This window comes from Borostomias antarcticus, assembly GCF_949987555.1.
Source record: "Borostomias antarcticus genome assembly, chromosome: 26".
Taxonomy (NCBI): domain Eukaryota; kingdom Metazoa; phylum Chordata; class Actinopteri; order Stomiiformes; family Stomiidae; genus Borostomias; species Borostomias antarcticus.
This window is the reverse complement of record NC_140259.1, coordinates 10,001-25,711: the sequence shown is the minus strand read 5'-3', so window position 1 is coordinate 25,711 and position 15,711 is coordinate 10,001. Positions and strand designations below refer to the sequence as shown.

General features: G+C 50.4%; 1 protein-coding gene across 1 annotated transcript in view; it reads left to right on the top strand.

Annotated features, from left to right (window-relative positions):
* Positions 1 to 707: 707 nt before the first annotated feature.
* LOC311326196 (kinesin-associated protein 3-like) overlaps positions 708 to 15,711 on the top strand; it is a gene marked incomplete at its 3' end in the record, with an annotated part of 24,917 nt that continues 9,913 nt past the window's right edge. Inside the window, exons 1-11 of the mRNA XM_084459063.1 lie at positions 708 to 788; positions 1,653 to 1,784; positions 2,135 to 2,277; positions 2,442 to 2,500; positions 2,634 to 2,775; positions 3,812 to 3,911; positions 5,217 to 5,375; positions 5,529 to 5,632; positions 5,731 to 5,909; positions 9,641 to 9,803; positions 15,345 to 15,445. Coding sequence (XP_084315189.1) covers positions 748 to 788; positions 1,653 to 1,784; positions 2,135 to 2,277; positions 2,442 to 2,500; positions 2,634 to 2,775; positions 3,812 to 3,911; positions 5,217 to 5,375; positions 5,529 to 5,632; positions 5,731 to 5,909; positions 9,641 to 9,803; positions 15,345 to 15,445 — 1,323 coding nt within the window. The remainder of the gene's footprint in view (positions 789 to 1,652; positions 1,785 to 2,134; positions 2,278 to 2,441; positions 2,501 to 2,633; positions 2,776 to 3,811; positions 3,912 to 5,216; positions 5,376 to 5,528; positions 5,633 to 5,730; positions 5,910 to 9,640; positions 9,804 to 15,344; positions 15,446 to 15,711) is intronic.

Sequence of the window (15,711 nt, the reverse complement as noted above, 5' to 3'; positions counted from 1 at the left end):
TGTAAGGACAACTGCTGAAGAGAAACAACCCTTAGGACTTTCGGTAACATTCACTTCTAGATCCATTTTATTGGCTAAATGGTCAATTTTTTATAGAGATGTAAAAACGGTGAAGACAGTTTTGTCTCTTCTGTTTACGTTTCCTTCTGAGTGTCATTCAAAACATGAGTAGCCTCCCACACTACTTAGGCTACATTTCTATAATGTGAAAATATATTTCTGATAATAGCCACATGCCAGACTGTGTAGTTAATGTAATATGTTTGCTGAATGGGCCCATGGGTCATATATTTTCACAGTGACATGCATGCAATGCATTTGTGGAATGTTCATTCACATGCCAGCCTCTGGTGCAAATGTGTGTTTACTTAGCACTTGATTTTAAACAGTACAAAGGGTTTTCCTTTACATTGAAGACAGATGTTGTGAAATTTGTTTTGAAAACTGTGCTAAAAGAGAAACTAGGTCAATGACACAATATAATGTAACCAACAAATGTTTGAAATGATATCCCAGATAGGGGATAAAAGGAAAGTAGACGGGGATGGGGTAGTCTTGAGGTAGTTCTTCTCCAGACCTGTAGATGGCGATCAATTACTTTCTTGCTCAAATGTTGTCCGACTGCTTTGCATGCTGGGAAGACGGTCTCTCCTTAGCAACAGAAGCCCCTAACGATGAGGACAGAGCCGAGGTTTGATCATATTTATCAGAAAGACTGTTTAATGTGAATCCACCCTCGTTTCTGAAATGGACAAACTGCAGGCGGAAGATGCGCGGTATCTGAAAAGGTAATGCTGTCTGGCAGGTCCGCTAGCATTAGCTAGCATTAGCATCCTGATGGGAGATGGTCTGGCAGGCTCGCTAGCATTAGCTAGCATTAGCATCCTGATGGGAGAGCAGCTCTGTGTTGATACCCAGCTGTCTCAGAGCAGCACAACCATCCCACTGAGCAAAGACACGTCTAAAAGACGTCTTTTATCTGTCTTTTTTGTCTTTTTCGGACGTCCAAAGACATCCAATTAGGAGCCAGAATGAAATTTTATTTTAGTCGTTCAGATATTGGACCTGTTCTGCACGTCCACAGACGTCTTAGAGGGGTCCAAGCCAGACGTGTGAATATTGAGGGGTCCAGCAGACGAACAAACGTCTCCCTGACGTCGCGTGTTTGCTGGGATACAACAAATGCTTATATTATCTAGTCGTGTATTTTGACATTTGTATGAAACTAACATAAAGAAACACAGTCCTGAAACGGTAAGTAGCAAGTTGTTGTCATCTCTTATTGGAAGGGGAACGTTAAACCGTCCAGTCATCACGCGACGTCAGGGAGGCCAAACACATCTGGCTTGGACCCCTCTAAGACGTCTGGCTTGGACCCCTCTGAGACGTCTGGCTTGGACCCCTCTGAGACGTCTGGCTTGGACCCCTCTAACACGTCTGTGGACGTGGAAAACGGGTTCCATATCTGAACATAAAAAAAACATTCATTCTGGCTCCTAATTGGATGTCTTTGGACGTCCGGAAAAGACAAAAAAGACATCTAAAAGACGTCTGTTAGACGTGTCTTTGCTCAGTGGGTATTGTAACGTTATTACTGATGTAACGTTATTGATGTGATGTTATGTGCATGCCGTCTCCCTTCTGATCCACAGGAAGGTGAAGGGGGGTAGTCTGGACGTCCACCCGACTGAGAAAGCCCTGGTTGTTCAGTATGAAGTGGAGGCCGCTATCCTGGGCGAGATGGGAGACTACATGGTCGGAGAGAGGAAAGAGAGCCAGAAAATGTGAGAGCCGGTATTCAATAGGCTCTGTGCACCAGCTTCACTACTTCCTGAAAGTCACTTGGCATCTTTATTTCCTGTCCTATATGATTGGATTAAGTGATTAATCAGGTGTGCGCTGGGTCTGCCTCACCCCTGATTAATCACTTAATCCAATCATATAGGACAGGAAATAAAGATGCCAAGTGACTTTCAGGAAGTAGTGGAGCTGGTGCACAGAGCCTATTCAATATTCTAAGGAATTATAATTGCATGATATATTTATCTCGTGGATTGACCCATAAGGCGCCATAGCCAGTCTTTGAAAGTATTGGATGGAGATCATTTATGGTCAATTGAATGTGTGTTCACAGCATCCGCCTTAAAAGCTTGAATGCCACCACAGACATTGCGTCTCTAGCCCGGAAGGTTGTTGAGGAATGCAGGCTCATTCATCCATCCAAACTACATGAGGTGGAACAGCTGCTGTTCTACCTGCAGAACCGCAAAAAAACGGGTAAGATTTATTCTCCACTGTCAGCCCTCACAGATGGCCAATATACTTGGCATTGTCAAAGACATATTGCTTTTTTGAGTTCAATGTTCAAAGGGCACCTTAATCTCAGCGCTAACATCGTCACCGTCACAATTATACTGTTTTTTTTTTTTCTTTGTACATAGACAAACGAGAGAAAGGACAGCTTTCGCCAAGAGACTTCACACCATTTGAGGGGATAGAGGTATGATGTGGTATTACAGTGAGGGAGGGAGAGAGCTGTGTGATTTTTCTCCATGTATTCCAGACATGGATTATTGATCCTGTGATTGGTCACTATTTCATGTATTCTGACTTTTCCATACCTGAAAGCGTAGCTGGACGAGGAGGCCAACATTAACAGCGTAGACGACTATGTGGAGCTGCTGTATGAGGACATCCCAAAGAAGATCAGAGGAGCTACGCTCATCCTGCACCTGGCCCGCAACCCTGACAACCTGGAGGAGCTCATGCAGAATGGTAGGTTCCATCCACCCCTGTCAGAATACACAGGATGGTATGCGCCGTGCCTCTGGTTGTATTAAGACTGTACTGGCCAGGTCATGCGGTCCACTTGTCAGGGGTTGATTTAATCCACTCTCACAACTTCAGAGCCCATCCCGTTCATAAGAAAACAACGGCTAACCCGAGTGCTGTTCTCTTCCATGACGACCAGGCTGTTTTCTCTCACAACAGCGTAGGGCCATCATCCATTACAGCTGTCCAGGGATGGCACAGGTTCATTTGTAACTGCCATGAAGCATTATAAGTCCACTTTGTCCTGTCTTGAGGCATTGCAAGGTCAGATGTTGATAAGAGATGAACGTGCATGTGAACCGTGAGTGCTGGGGTCAGGGAGGGAAGGGGAGAGGACCAGGGGAGATGGAGCCATGTGATACTGTACGTGTCCATACCATGAGGATCGTCCATAGCTCAAGTCCTGGGAGCCTCAGAATCCTGCGATTCCCCCCGAGCTCCTCGACTAACCTGCAGTCAAACCCCCGGCCTCCCAGTCCAGCAACAACTACTTCTCTCTCTCTCTCTCTCTCTCTCCCTCTCTCTCTCTCTCTCTTTCTCTCTCTCTCTCTCTCCCTCTCCCTCTCTCTTTCTCTCCCTCCCTCTCTCTCTCTCTCTCTCTCTCTCTCTCTCTTCTCTCTCTCTCTCTCTCTCTCTCTCTCTCTCTTTCTCTCCCTCTTTCTCTCTCTCTCTCTCTCTCTTTCTCTCTCTCTCTTTCTCTCTCTCTCTCTCCCCCCCCTCTCTCTCTCTCTCTCTCTCTCCCTCCCTCCCTCTCTCTCTCTCTCTCTCTCTCTCTCCCCCCCTCTCTCTCTCTCTCTCTCTCTCCCTCCCTCCCTCTCTCTCTCTCTCTTTTTCTCTCTCTCTTTTTCTCTCTCCCTCCCTCTCTTTCTTTCTTTCTTTCTTTCTTTCTTTCTTTCTTTCTTTCTTTCTCTCTCTCTCTCTCTCTCTCTCTCTCTCCCTCCCTCTCTCTCTCTCTCTCTCTCTCTCTCTCTCTCATCAGAGGCAGCCCTGGGAGCCCTGGCCCGGGTCCTCAGGGAGGACTGGAAGCAGAGCGTGGACCTGGCAACCACCATCATCTACGTCTTCTTCTGCTTCTCCAGGTACGTCCTCTGGCTAGACCGGCCCTCCCGTCTCCACTGTCAGATCGCTCTCCTTCTCAGAGCAGTCACACAAGTATGACAACATAGCGTGAAACCTTACTTTCCAATGGGGGAATGGGGAACGCTAAAATTACCCTCCATCCAACGATACATAAACTGCTGTCAGGATGGATTTGAGCTATAAGGGGATGTACGAAGTTCTGAAAACCGATCGTCATTCTTGGCCTTGATCCATTGCTATGTTATGCTATTTTGAAATGATTTGTCTTGGGTCTGGCTGATTGTAAGTAGGAGTAGGGGAGACAGTGTGACTGAATGTTTCTTGGCAAAATTATTTTTTCTTTTTTTCTGTGCTTTTCTGAGGTATAGTACCTGACAGGTGATGGGGTCACTTCAGTCAGAACCTCCTCCTCAGTCAGAACCTCCTAGTGTGATCCTCCTCCTCAGAACCTCCTAGTGTGATCCTCCTCCTCAGAACCTCCTAGTGTGATCCTCCTCCTCAGTCAGAACCTCCTAGTGTGATCCTCCTCCTCAGTCAGAACCTCCTAGTGTGATCCTCCTCCTCAGTCAGAACCTCCTAGTGTGACCCTCCTCCTCAGTCAGAACCTCCTAGTGTGATCCTCCTCCTCAGTCAGAACCTTCTAGTGTGATCCTCCTCCTCAGAACCTCCTAGTGTGATCCTCCTCCTCAGAACCTCCTAGTGTGATCCTCCTCCTCTTCAGTCAGAACCTTCTAGTGTGATCCTCCTCCTCAGTCAGAACCTTCTAGTGTGATCCTCCTCCTCAGTCAGAACCTCCTAGTGTGATCCTCCTCCTCCTCCTCAGTCAGAACCTCCTAGTGTGATCCTCCTCCTCCTCCTCCTCAGAACCTCCTGGTGTGATCCTCCTCCTCAGAACCTCCTAGTGTGATCCTCCTCCTCAGAACCTCCTAGTGTGATCCTCCTCCTCAGTCAGAACCTCCTAGTGTGATCCTCCTCCTCAGTCAGAACCTCCTAGTGTGATCCTCCTCCTCAGAACCTCCTAGTGTGATCCTCCTCCTCATAACCTCCTAGTGTGATCCTCCTCCTCAGAACCTCCTAGTGTGATCCTCCTCCTCCTCAGAACCTCCTAGTGTGATCCTCCTCCTCAGAACCTCCTAGTGGGATCCTCCTCCTCCTCAGAACCTCCTAGTGTGATCCTCCTCCTCCTCAGAACCTCCTAGTGTGATCCTCCTCCTCAGTCAGAACCTCCTAGTGTGATTGTCTGACTTGATGAAAGTCCACTTTTGGATAAACCAGAAGTTTTCTCCCCCCCTGCTCTCCCCCAGTTTCTCCCAGTTCCATGGCCTGGTCACCCATTACAAGATGGGAGCGTTGTGTATGAACATCATCGAGCATGAGCTGAAGAGATACGACCTCTGGCAGGACGAGCTGCAAAAGAAGAAAAAAGCTTATATCCTTAAGGCCCTTAAGGTCAAAGGTCACCGGTACCTCAGTGTTGGCGGGAAGCTCTGTATTTATGGTCACATCAGGAATGAATGCTGTTAGTAGTGTCTTCATGATAAGGTGGTATATAATTGCATGGTGACATAAGTGCTCTACAACATTAAAAGTTAATTGGTCCAATTTCCTTGACTGACCTCACGTGACGAAGACCCTGAAAACCAGAATCTTCAGAAGGAGTGTGAAAAATCCTTCAAGAAGTACCAAGGCCTCCTGGCCAAGCAGGAGCAGCTTCTACGAGGTATTTCAACTACCGACAATATTAACACGGTCCCATTCTAACACAGTGATAAGCTTGTTCTGTAACAGGTCACCCGCTGGCTGCTTCCTCCTGCTCAGTGGCTCTGTTCCTGCTGCTGAACCTGGCGGAGGACACGCGCACGGAGCTGAAGATGAGGAACAAGAACATCGTCCACATGCTGGTGAAGACCCTGGAGCGGGACAACGAGGAGCTGCTGGTGCTGGCGGTCTCCTTCCTCAAGAAGCTCAGCATCTTCCTGGAGAACAAGAACGACATGGTGAGGTGGGGCAGGTCCAGCCTCAGAGCAGGTCCACCCTCAGGGCAGGTCCACCCTCAGAGCAGGTCCACCCTCAGGGCAGGTCCAGGGCCTTTCAGCGTTTGAGCTCCATGATAGCGCTCCATGTAGACTACAGGACACATTTTTTCTATCTTTTGATAAATCAGATCTACGCAAATTTATTACAAGTCACCTTGTACGTGTTCTCATGTCTCAAAATCACTAGACGGTCCACAACATTACATTGACTCTATGATCCCAGTTGAGGATTTAGTGAGTGATGTAAATGATTATGGATGTTTCTATTTTTAGGTAGATCACTGTGTTCTAATGCACGGGACCTCAGTCCTGCCTCCCTCTCCAGACCCTGCGTCCACCTGGATCCAATCTCAGACCGTTTGTGGCCTTTATCAGAGCCAGAGGCCGAGTTAGGAACCATTTTTATCTTCTTGTTTCCCTGTAAGAGTATCTGTGACTCGGATTAGAGAACCCTCGAGGGGTTGGGACCCATTCAGACATGTGTTGAACAGAAAACGCAAGGTTTCAACACGCTTATTTAGCCCAGGGTATTGAATGACATCAAGGGGAGAGATTGTCCTCAGGGTCTATACAGTATGTTTGATTAGCTTAAAAAAAAGAAAAGAAAAGAAAAAAGATCATTTGTTAGCGACCCGTCATCACGTTCTATTTTACACACGACGGCATGTCCTGATGAGTTCCAACCCAGATATCTGAGAGGATGTGATGGCGTCTCTCTGGTTTGAGTAGTAGTGCTGGTGGAGGATAATGGGCCTGGGCTGTGGGTGATTACTGCGGGTTTGCGAGGGCTGTAACGGTGGGACCGGGAGAACTGGCGCACAGAAGCCGTCTTTAATTGGGATCAGGTTGTGTTCTAACCCAGTACCAGCATGTCTGCCTGAGGCTGGGGAGACCACAGCTGAGGCGAGCGGACATGTTAACATGGTTCACAGAACGGGCCTGGCAGCGTGATCACTGACCGACAGCACGCGTCATGCGCTCACCGACACATCCTGGTACTCTACCAGGGGTACAGTCCCTACCAGGGGTACAGTCCCTACCAGGAGGGTCAGTCACTACCAGGAGTACAGTCTCTACCAGGGGTACAGTCTCTACCAGGGGTACAGTCTCTACCAGGGGTACAGTCACTACCAGGAGGGTCAGTCCCTACCAGGGGTACAGTCACTACCAGGGGTACAGTCACTACCAGGGGTACAGTCACTACCAGGGGTACAGTCCCTACCAGGGGTACAGTCTCTACCAGGGGTACAGTCACTACCAGGGGTACAGTCACTACCAGGGGTACAGTCACTACCAGGGGTACAGTCCCTACCAGGGGTACAGTCTCTACCAGGGGTACAGTCACTACCAGGGGTACAGTCTCTACCAGGAGGTACAGTCTCTACCAGGGGTACAGTCACTACCAGGGGTACAGTCCCTACCAGGGGTACAGTCTCTACCAGGGGTACAGTCACTACCAGGGGTACAGTCACTACCAGGGGTACAGTCACTACCAGGGGTACAGTCTCTACCAGGAGGTACAGTCTCTACCAGGGGTACAGTCACTACCAGGAGTACAGTCTCTACCAGGAGGGTCAGTCACTACCAGGAGTACAGTCTACCAGGAGTACAGTCACTACCAGGAGGGTCAGTCCCTACCAGGGGTACAGTCACTACCAGGAGGGTCAGTCTCTACCAGGAGGGTCAGTCTCTACCAGGAGGGTCAGTCTCTACCAGGGGTACAGTCCCTACCAGGATGGTCAGTCTCTACCAGGGGTACAGTCCCTACCAGGAGGGTCAGTCTCTACCAGGCGGGTCAGTCTCTACCAGGCGGGTCAGTCTCTACCAGGCGGTCATTTGTACGCAAAGTATCTGGCGCAACCAGTCAGACAGACTCAGGCTGTATTGTACTGTAGGCACTTGTGAGTTCTGGCAAGTAGTAGTACATTGGCTCTTCCTACGTTAAATGCAATTATTGTTAGTCGCTTTGGATAAAAGCGTCTGCTAAATGACTGTAATGTAAATGTAAATGTAATGTCTCTAGGCCTGGAACTGTGTTTGGTTCTGGTCTCTAGGCCTGGATGTGTTTGGTACTGTAGGTCTCTAGACCTGGAACTGTGTTTGGTTCTGTAGGTCTCTAGACCTGGAACTGTGTTTGGTTCTGTAGGTCTCTAGACCTGGAACTGTGTTTGGTACTGTAGGTCTCTAGACCTGGAACTGTGTTTGGTTCTGTAGGTCTCTAGACCTGGAACTGTGTTTGGTACTGTAGGTCTCTAGACCTGGAACTGTGTTTGGTACTGTAGGTCTCTAGTCCTGGTACTGTAGGTCTCTAGTCCTGGAACTGTGTTTGGTTCTGTAGGTCTCTAGACCTGGAACTGTGTTTGGTTCTGTAGGTCTCTAGACCTGGAACTGTGTTTGGTACTGGTCTCTAGACCTGGAACTGTGTTTGGTACTGTAGGTCTCTAGACCTGGAACTGTAGGTCTCTAGGCCTGGAACTGTGTTTGGTTCTGTAGGTCTCTAGTCCTGGAACTGTGTTTGGTACTGTAGGTCTCTAGACCTGGAACTGTGTTTGGTACTGTAGGTCTCTAGACCTGGAACTGTGTTTGGTACTGTAGGTCTCTAGACCTGGAACTGTGTTTGGTACTGTAGGTCTCTAGACCTGGAACTGTGTTTGGTACTGGTCTCTAGACCTGGAACTGTGTTTGGTACTGTAGGTCTCTAGACCTGGAACTGTGTTTGGTACTGTAGGTCTCTAGACCTGGAACTGTGTTTGATACTGTAGGTCTCTAGTCCTGGAACTGTGTTTGATACTGTAGGTCTCTAGTCCTGGAACTGTGTTTGGTACTGTAGGTCTCTAGTCCTGGTACTGTAGGTCTCTAGACCTGGTACTGTAGGTCTCTAGGCCTGGTACTGTAGGTCTCTAGACCTGGTACTGTAGGTCTCTAGGCCTGGTACTGTAGGTCTCTAGACCTGGTACTGTAGGTCTCTAGGCCTGGTACTGTAGGTCTCTAGTCCTGGTACTGTGTTTGATTCATCAGCTCAACACCTCCACCTACCTGTAAACCACGTGGATCTACGTTTGCATGGCTTGTTATTACTGTGGTTCCCCAGGTTCTGTTATTACTGTGGTTCCCCAGGTTCTGTTATTACTGTGGTACCCCAGGTTCTGTTATTACTGTGGTTCCCCCGGTTCTGTTATTACTGTGGTTCCCCAGGTTCTGTTATTACTGTGGTTCCCCAGGTTCTGTTATTACTGTGGTTCCCCAGGTTCTGTTATTACTGTGTTACCCCATGTTCTGTTATTACTGTGGTTCCCCAGGTTCTGTTATTACTGTGTTACCCCAGGTTCTGTTATTACTGTGGTTCCCCAGGTTCTGTTATTACTGTGTTACCCCAGGTTCTGTTATTACTGTGGTTCCCCAGGTTCTGTTATTACTGTGGTTCCCCAGGTTCTGTTATTACTGTGGTTCCCCAGGTTCTGTTATTGTCTTTGTGGTTCCCGCTGCTAGAGTCACAGAGATGGGCTAGAATTAGTTTTGGTGTGTGTGTTTCTCATTCCTCTCCTCTCCTCTCCTCTCCTCTCCTCTCCTCTCCTCTCCTCTCCTCTCCTCTCCTCTCCTCTCCTCTCCTCTCCTCTCCTCTCCTCTCCTCTCCTCTCCTCTCTCCTCTCCTCTCCTCTCCTCCTCTCTCCTCCTCTCTCCTCCATGGTCAGGCTGAGACCAGTGCGGTGGAGAAGTTGGCCAGGTTTGTTCTCAGTGAGCACGCAGAGCTGCAGGTCACCACCCTGCGCCTCCTCCTCAACCTCTCCTTCGACACCGGCCTCCGCAGTCAGATGGTCCAGGCCGGCCTCATCCCCAAACTCTCTGCCCTGCTAGGTACCCACTGAGTGTGTGTGTGTGTGTGTGTGTTTGTTTGCAGCGGTGTGTGTATTTTCAGCTGCGTATGACATGTTCTTTCTGCTCCAGGTTTTCTCAGACCAATGCACACCGAACACCGTAATATCCTTCACCTCAACGCTGGCGTTTAACTCAAGCTGTCAGCTCACACCAACACGCCGTCCGTAGGAGGGAGGGTCAGGGTGTGCGTGCAGGTGCAGGCCTTCATAAAGCCCTGGACACAAGCTGGCTCTGGTGACCATTAGAGAAATGACTTCCTGAAAGGAGATCCAGCGTGTGATTGGTGCGTTAGCTCATCCAGGGGGTCATGTGGCATGCTTGGGAGCATCTGTGATGGGCCTTTTGAAGCCTCTCCAGGGAGAGTCGGGTAACGCGCATAATTAATATAATATATTTGTTAGAATAACACTCCGGGCCCCAACACAAATGTTGTTTTTGTAGGAGCGGGCTGGAGAGGTAGAGGGTCTACAGAGATTTGGAGGGGCCTTTTTTTTTTTTTACTTTCGGGAAGAGAAGCGCATACTTGAACACACGCATGCACTCACATGCAAAAACACTTCTATTACACGCCTGTCCAAGACACCGCCGAGGAGGGTTTTTCTTTTCGGGGGCGTTTCTATAACGGAGGTGTGAGGCGCGTGTTTCTATAACGGAGGTGTGAGGCGCGTGTTTCTATAACGGAGGTGTGAGGTGCGTTTTCTATAACGGAGGTGTGCGTGTTTCTATAACGGAGGTGTGAGGCGCGTGTTTCTATAACGGAGGTGTGTGTGTTTCTATAACGGAGATGTGAGGCGCGTGTTTCCATAACGGAGGTGTGTGTTTCTATAACAGGTGTGAGGCGTGTTTCTATAACGGAGGTGTGTGGCGTGTGGCGTGTGTTTCTATAACGGAGGTGTGAGGTGCGTGTTTCTATAACGGAGGTGTGTTTCTATAACGGAGGTGTGTGCCGCGTGTTTCTATAACGGAGGTGTGAGGTGCGTGTTTCTATAACGGAGGTGTGCGGGTGTGTGTTTCTATAACGGAGGTGTGCGGGTGTGTGTTTCTATAACGGAGGTGTGAGGTGTGTGTTTCTATAACGGAGGTGTGAGGTGCGCGTTTCTATAACGGAGGTGTGAGGTGTGTGTTTCTATAACGGAGGTGTGAGGTGCGCGTTTCTATAACGGAGGTACTCCCAACTCCTCCCTTCTCCCTGATGATTTCGCCAACTTCTTTGACAAGAAAGTTAACGATATCAGATCCTCTTTCCCCCCTCCCCCGGTCAACGCTCCATGCACGAAACTCACCCCCCCATCCCCACCCTCTCTCCACTCCCTGCTCCCCCCCTCCTCTCCACGCCCCACCTTATCCCACTTTTCTCCCCTCTCCCCCAACGAGGCCCTCAACCTTGTAACATCTAACCGCCCCACCACGTGCTCCCTAGACCCTGTTCCCTCGACTCTCCTTCAGTCTGTTGCACCCGAACTCCTTCCCTTCCTAACCCACCTCATCAATGCATCTCTTGTTTCAGGATGTTTTCCCTCTGCTTTCAAGACTGCCAGAGTCACCCCCCTCCTAAAGAAACCATCTCTCGACCCATCTGATGTCAAAAACTACAGACCGGTTTCCCTTCTATCCTTTCTATCCAAAACACTTGAACGTGCTATCTTTAACCAACTGTCTTCGTACCTCCACCAGAACGACCTCCTAGATCCCCACCAATCCGGGTTCAAGGCTGGCCACTCGACAGAGACCGCCCTCCTTGCAGTAACAGAGTCACTCCATGCCGCTAGAGCGAACTCTCTCTCCTCTGTCCTGATACTCCTAGACCTGTCAGCAGCATTTGATACGGTAGACCACCAGATCCTCCTCTCCACCCTCGAGGAGAAAGGCATCGATGGCTCTGCACACTCCCTGTTTGCATCCTACCTGACGGGCCGCTCCTACCAGGTGACATGGAGAGGGTCGACGTCGGAATCGCGTAGTCTGACTACGGGGGTTCCACAAGGGTCTGTCCTGGGTCCTCTCCTGTTTTCCCTCTACACTACATCTCTGGGCTCTGTCATTCGCTCGCATGGCTTCTCCTATCACTGCTATGCTGATGACACCCAACTGGTTCTGTCATTTCCCCCTTCTGATACAGAAGTGGAGACACGCATAGCTGGGTGCTTGGCTGACATTTCGGAGTGGATGACGACACATCACCTCAAGCTCAATCTGGACAAGACTGAGCTGTTGTTCCTCCCGGGGAAGGGCTGTCCGCACCGGGACCTGGCCATCACCATTGAAGACACAGTGGTGACCCCGACTCGGACTGCGAGGAATCTGGGTGTGACCCTGGATGACCAACTGTCATTTTCCTCACATGTCACATCCGTCACACGTTCCTGCAGATTCATGCTCTACAACATCAGGAGGATTCGCCCTTTCCTCACTAATGAAACGGCGCAGGTACTCATCCAGGCCCTGGTCATCTCCCGCCTGGACTACTGCAACTCCCTCCTCGCGGGGGCACCGGCGTCAGCCATTAAACCTCTGGAACTTGTCCAGAAAGCTGCTGCTCGCCTGGTGTTCAACCACCCCAAGTTCTCCCACACAACTTCCCTTCTCCGTTCCCTACACTGGCTCCCTGTAGCGGCTCGCATCCAGTTTAAAACTCTGGCGCTAACCTACAGGGCAATGAAAGGAACAGCCCCCTCCTACCTCCAGGCCATGGTCAAACCCTACATCCCCTCCCGACCACTACGCTCTGCTACCTCAGGGCGACTGGTTGCCCCGTCACTCCGAGGCTCCTGCGGTCGATCGACACGGTCACGGCTCTTCTCTGTCCTGGCCCCGCAGTGGTGGAATGAGCTGCCCACTGATGTCAGGACAGCAGAGTCGCTGCCCATCTTTCGTCGCAGGCTCAAAACTCATCTCTTCAAGAAGTACTACAACAATCCTCCCACCTAAGCACTTATTATATTATATTGCACTGTACTTTAGATTGTGATTCTTGCACTTTGCTTCAGCACTAGATTATGCTCTTAGTCACTTGTTTGTTTTAGAAAGAAGATGCACTTGTGAGTTCTGGCAAGTAGTAGTACATTGGCTCTTCCTACGTTAAATGCAATTATTGTTAGTCGCTTTGGATAAAAGCGTCTGCTAAATGACTGTAATGTAATGTAATGTAATGTGAGGCGCGTGTTTCTATAACGGAGGTGTGAGGTGTGTGTTTCTATAACGGAGGTGTGAGGTGTGTGTTTCTATAACGGAGGTGTGAGGCGCGTGTTTCTATAACGGAGGTGTGCGTGTTTCTATAACGGAGGTGTGAGGTGTGTGTTTCTATAACGGAGGTGTGAGGTGTGTGTTTCTATAACGGAGGTGTGAGGTGCGTGTTTCTATAACGGAGGTGTGTTTCTATAACGGAGGTGTGTGCCGCGTGTTTCTATAACGGAGGTGTGAGGTGCGTGTTTCTATAACGGAGGTGTGCGGGTGTGTGTTTCTATAACGGAGGTGTGCGGGTGTGTGTTTCTATAACGGAGGTGTGAGGTGTGTGTTTCTATAACGGAGGTGTGAGGTGCGCGTTTCTATAACGGAGGTGTGAGGTGTGTGTTTCTATAACGGAGGTGTGAGGTGCGCGTTTCTATAACGGAGGTGTGAGGTGTGTGTTTCTATAACGGAGGTGTGAGGCGTGTTTCTATAACGGAGGTGTGAGGCGCGTGTTTCTATAACGGAGGAGTGCGTGTTTCTATAACGGAGGTGTGAGGCGTGTGTTTCTATAACGGAGGTGTGAGGCGTGTGTTTCTATAATGGAGGTGTGCGGGCGTGTTTCTATAACGGAGGTGTGAGGCGTGTGTTTCTATAACGGAGGTGTGAGGCGTGTTTCTATAACGGAGGTGTGAGGTGCGTGTTTCTATAACGGAGGTGTGAGGCGTGTTTCTATAACGGAGGTGTGTGGTGTGTTTCTATAACGGAGGTGTGCGGGCGTGTGTTTCTATAACGGAGGTGTGCGTGTGCGTTCTTGGATAGGTTGGATTTTCAAACTGAAGATGAGCGACGGTCTCGTGAATCATGCGTTTAGAGAGCGCCCCGGCCTATCAGGACTCTCGGTCCAGGGATTCCCATCTTATCTCCAGAGAGCCGGTCGGCTGGTGTGAGGAGACGGCTGCCATGCCCCGTCAGACCCCGGCAAGGGGTCACGACCTCCGCCGATAAGATGAAAGAGGGGAGACGGTCGGGTCCTTCTCATCTGCACCTTCCTCATGATCCCACCACCTCCGCCGGGTTAAAGATCCAATCAGAGACCTCTCCGTGACGTCCTCGTCCCACTACAGGCCCCTCGGAGAAGCCCCTAGTCCTCAGAGATGTCCCATCACTCCCGGGTCTCTGATCCAGATCATTCCGGGCTTGTATAGAGTACTTTTACATTCCATCATGGCTCATATGTTCTGTCTTCGGAGACGTAAGCACTGTTATTAAACGAGTGCAGGAACAACAGAATGAAACCGTCCACAAACCCAGCCCCTCTAGCGTGCGGGTGTCGTTTCAGGAAGGTTGGGTGGTTTTAAATCAGGCCGGGGTGTAACTGGAGTTTAGCTCTCCCACTAACTGCCCCCGAACAGTCTTGTTCATTCCTAAAGCCCCAACTCACCGTTCCTTTATTGCGTCGGCTCCAGTAGTGTTTTGAACATTTAATGGGGTCTCTCTCCTCACCCATAAAGGATCCTCCCGTGTTCCTACCAGTGAAGCAAGGGAGTTCGCCGGGTCAGATGTGTGTGTGTGTGCGCACATACATGCACACTCTGGTCAGGCGTGTGTGTGTGTGTGTTTTAAGGCATAGGTTGAGGGGATCACTAATGAGAAGCACATGTCCCGGCCAATCGCGCGGCGGCGCTGAAGGTCCGGAGCAGCGCAGCTTATTAAAGGCAGTAAAATTGATGCTTCCTCCTGTTTTCCCAATTAAACCTAGAAGCCGTCTCTTTTGAGCTTTTTCCCCCTCCCTGTTTCCAGGGGTTCAGCGAGCACATCTGGATCCAATAGGCAGTGATAAGGCTGCCTGCATGGTCACTGACTGTGTTTGGGACCAGTTTGAACTGGACTGGCGGGGTCGGTGTGATCCGGCGTGGTGCCGGGGGTCCAGCAGCGGCTCTGACCCCCGTCCAGCCCCTCCGGAGCACTAGAGCGGTCCTAACGACCGGTCCGTACCCCGCCCTGGGCTCCCCCGGCGCTGGTCAGGGTCAAACTCATAAACGCTCCCGGCAAGTTGACAGTCTAACACTCAATCACACTTGTGTGTTCATCGCTCCGGCCGGCGGGACCTCTGGAGTGACTTATCGGAGCGATAAGGACAATGAGGTTGTTTGCTTTGACGAGATAACGATCGCGACCGATCCTTCACGTCGACGAGTTCAACCGGCGGAGCGAACGGTCGGAGCCCGCGGCCGTAACGAGCGCGCCCCGGCGCTCGGCCCTGTTCGGGCGTGGCTCCGCCCGCTGAGTCCCGCCCGGCAGAAAAGACACAGCTCCTCATTCATGCCTCCCTCCCCTGTGTTTGTGTTCCAGCTGACGAGGGCCAGAGACAGCTGAGCATGTGCGTTCTGTACCACATCAGCGTGGACGACAGATTCAAGTCCATGTTTGCCTACACAGACTGCATACCACAGGTAAGGCTGGCTAATGTACGGCGCTAGGGGCGCAGACGGCGTTAGCATCGGCGGCTAACAGCCCCCGGATTATACGCAGCGAGACGGAGGGAGGGAGGGAGAAGAGAGAGGGAGGGAGGGAGAGAGAGAGGGAGATTGATAGAGGGAGACTGATAGAGGGAGAGGGGGGGGACACGCTACATCTGCACCCAAACCGCCAAGGGACGGCTGCTCAGCCTTCACTCTTCAGTGTGATGACAGCCATGTTTTTTCTCGACTCTCTTTCC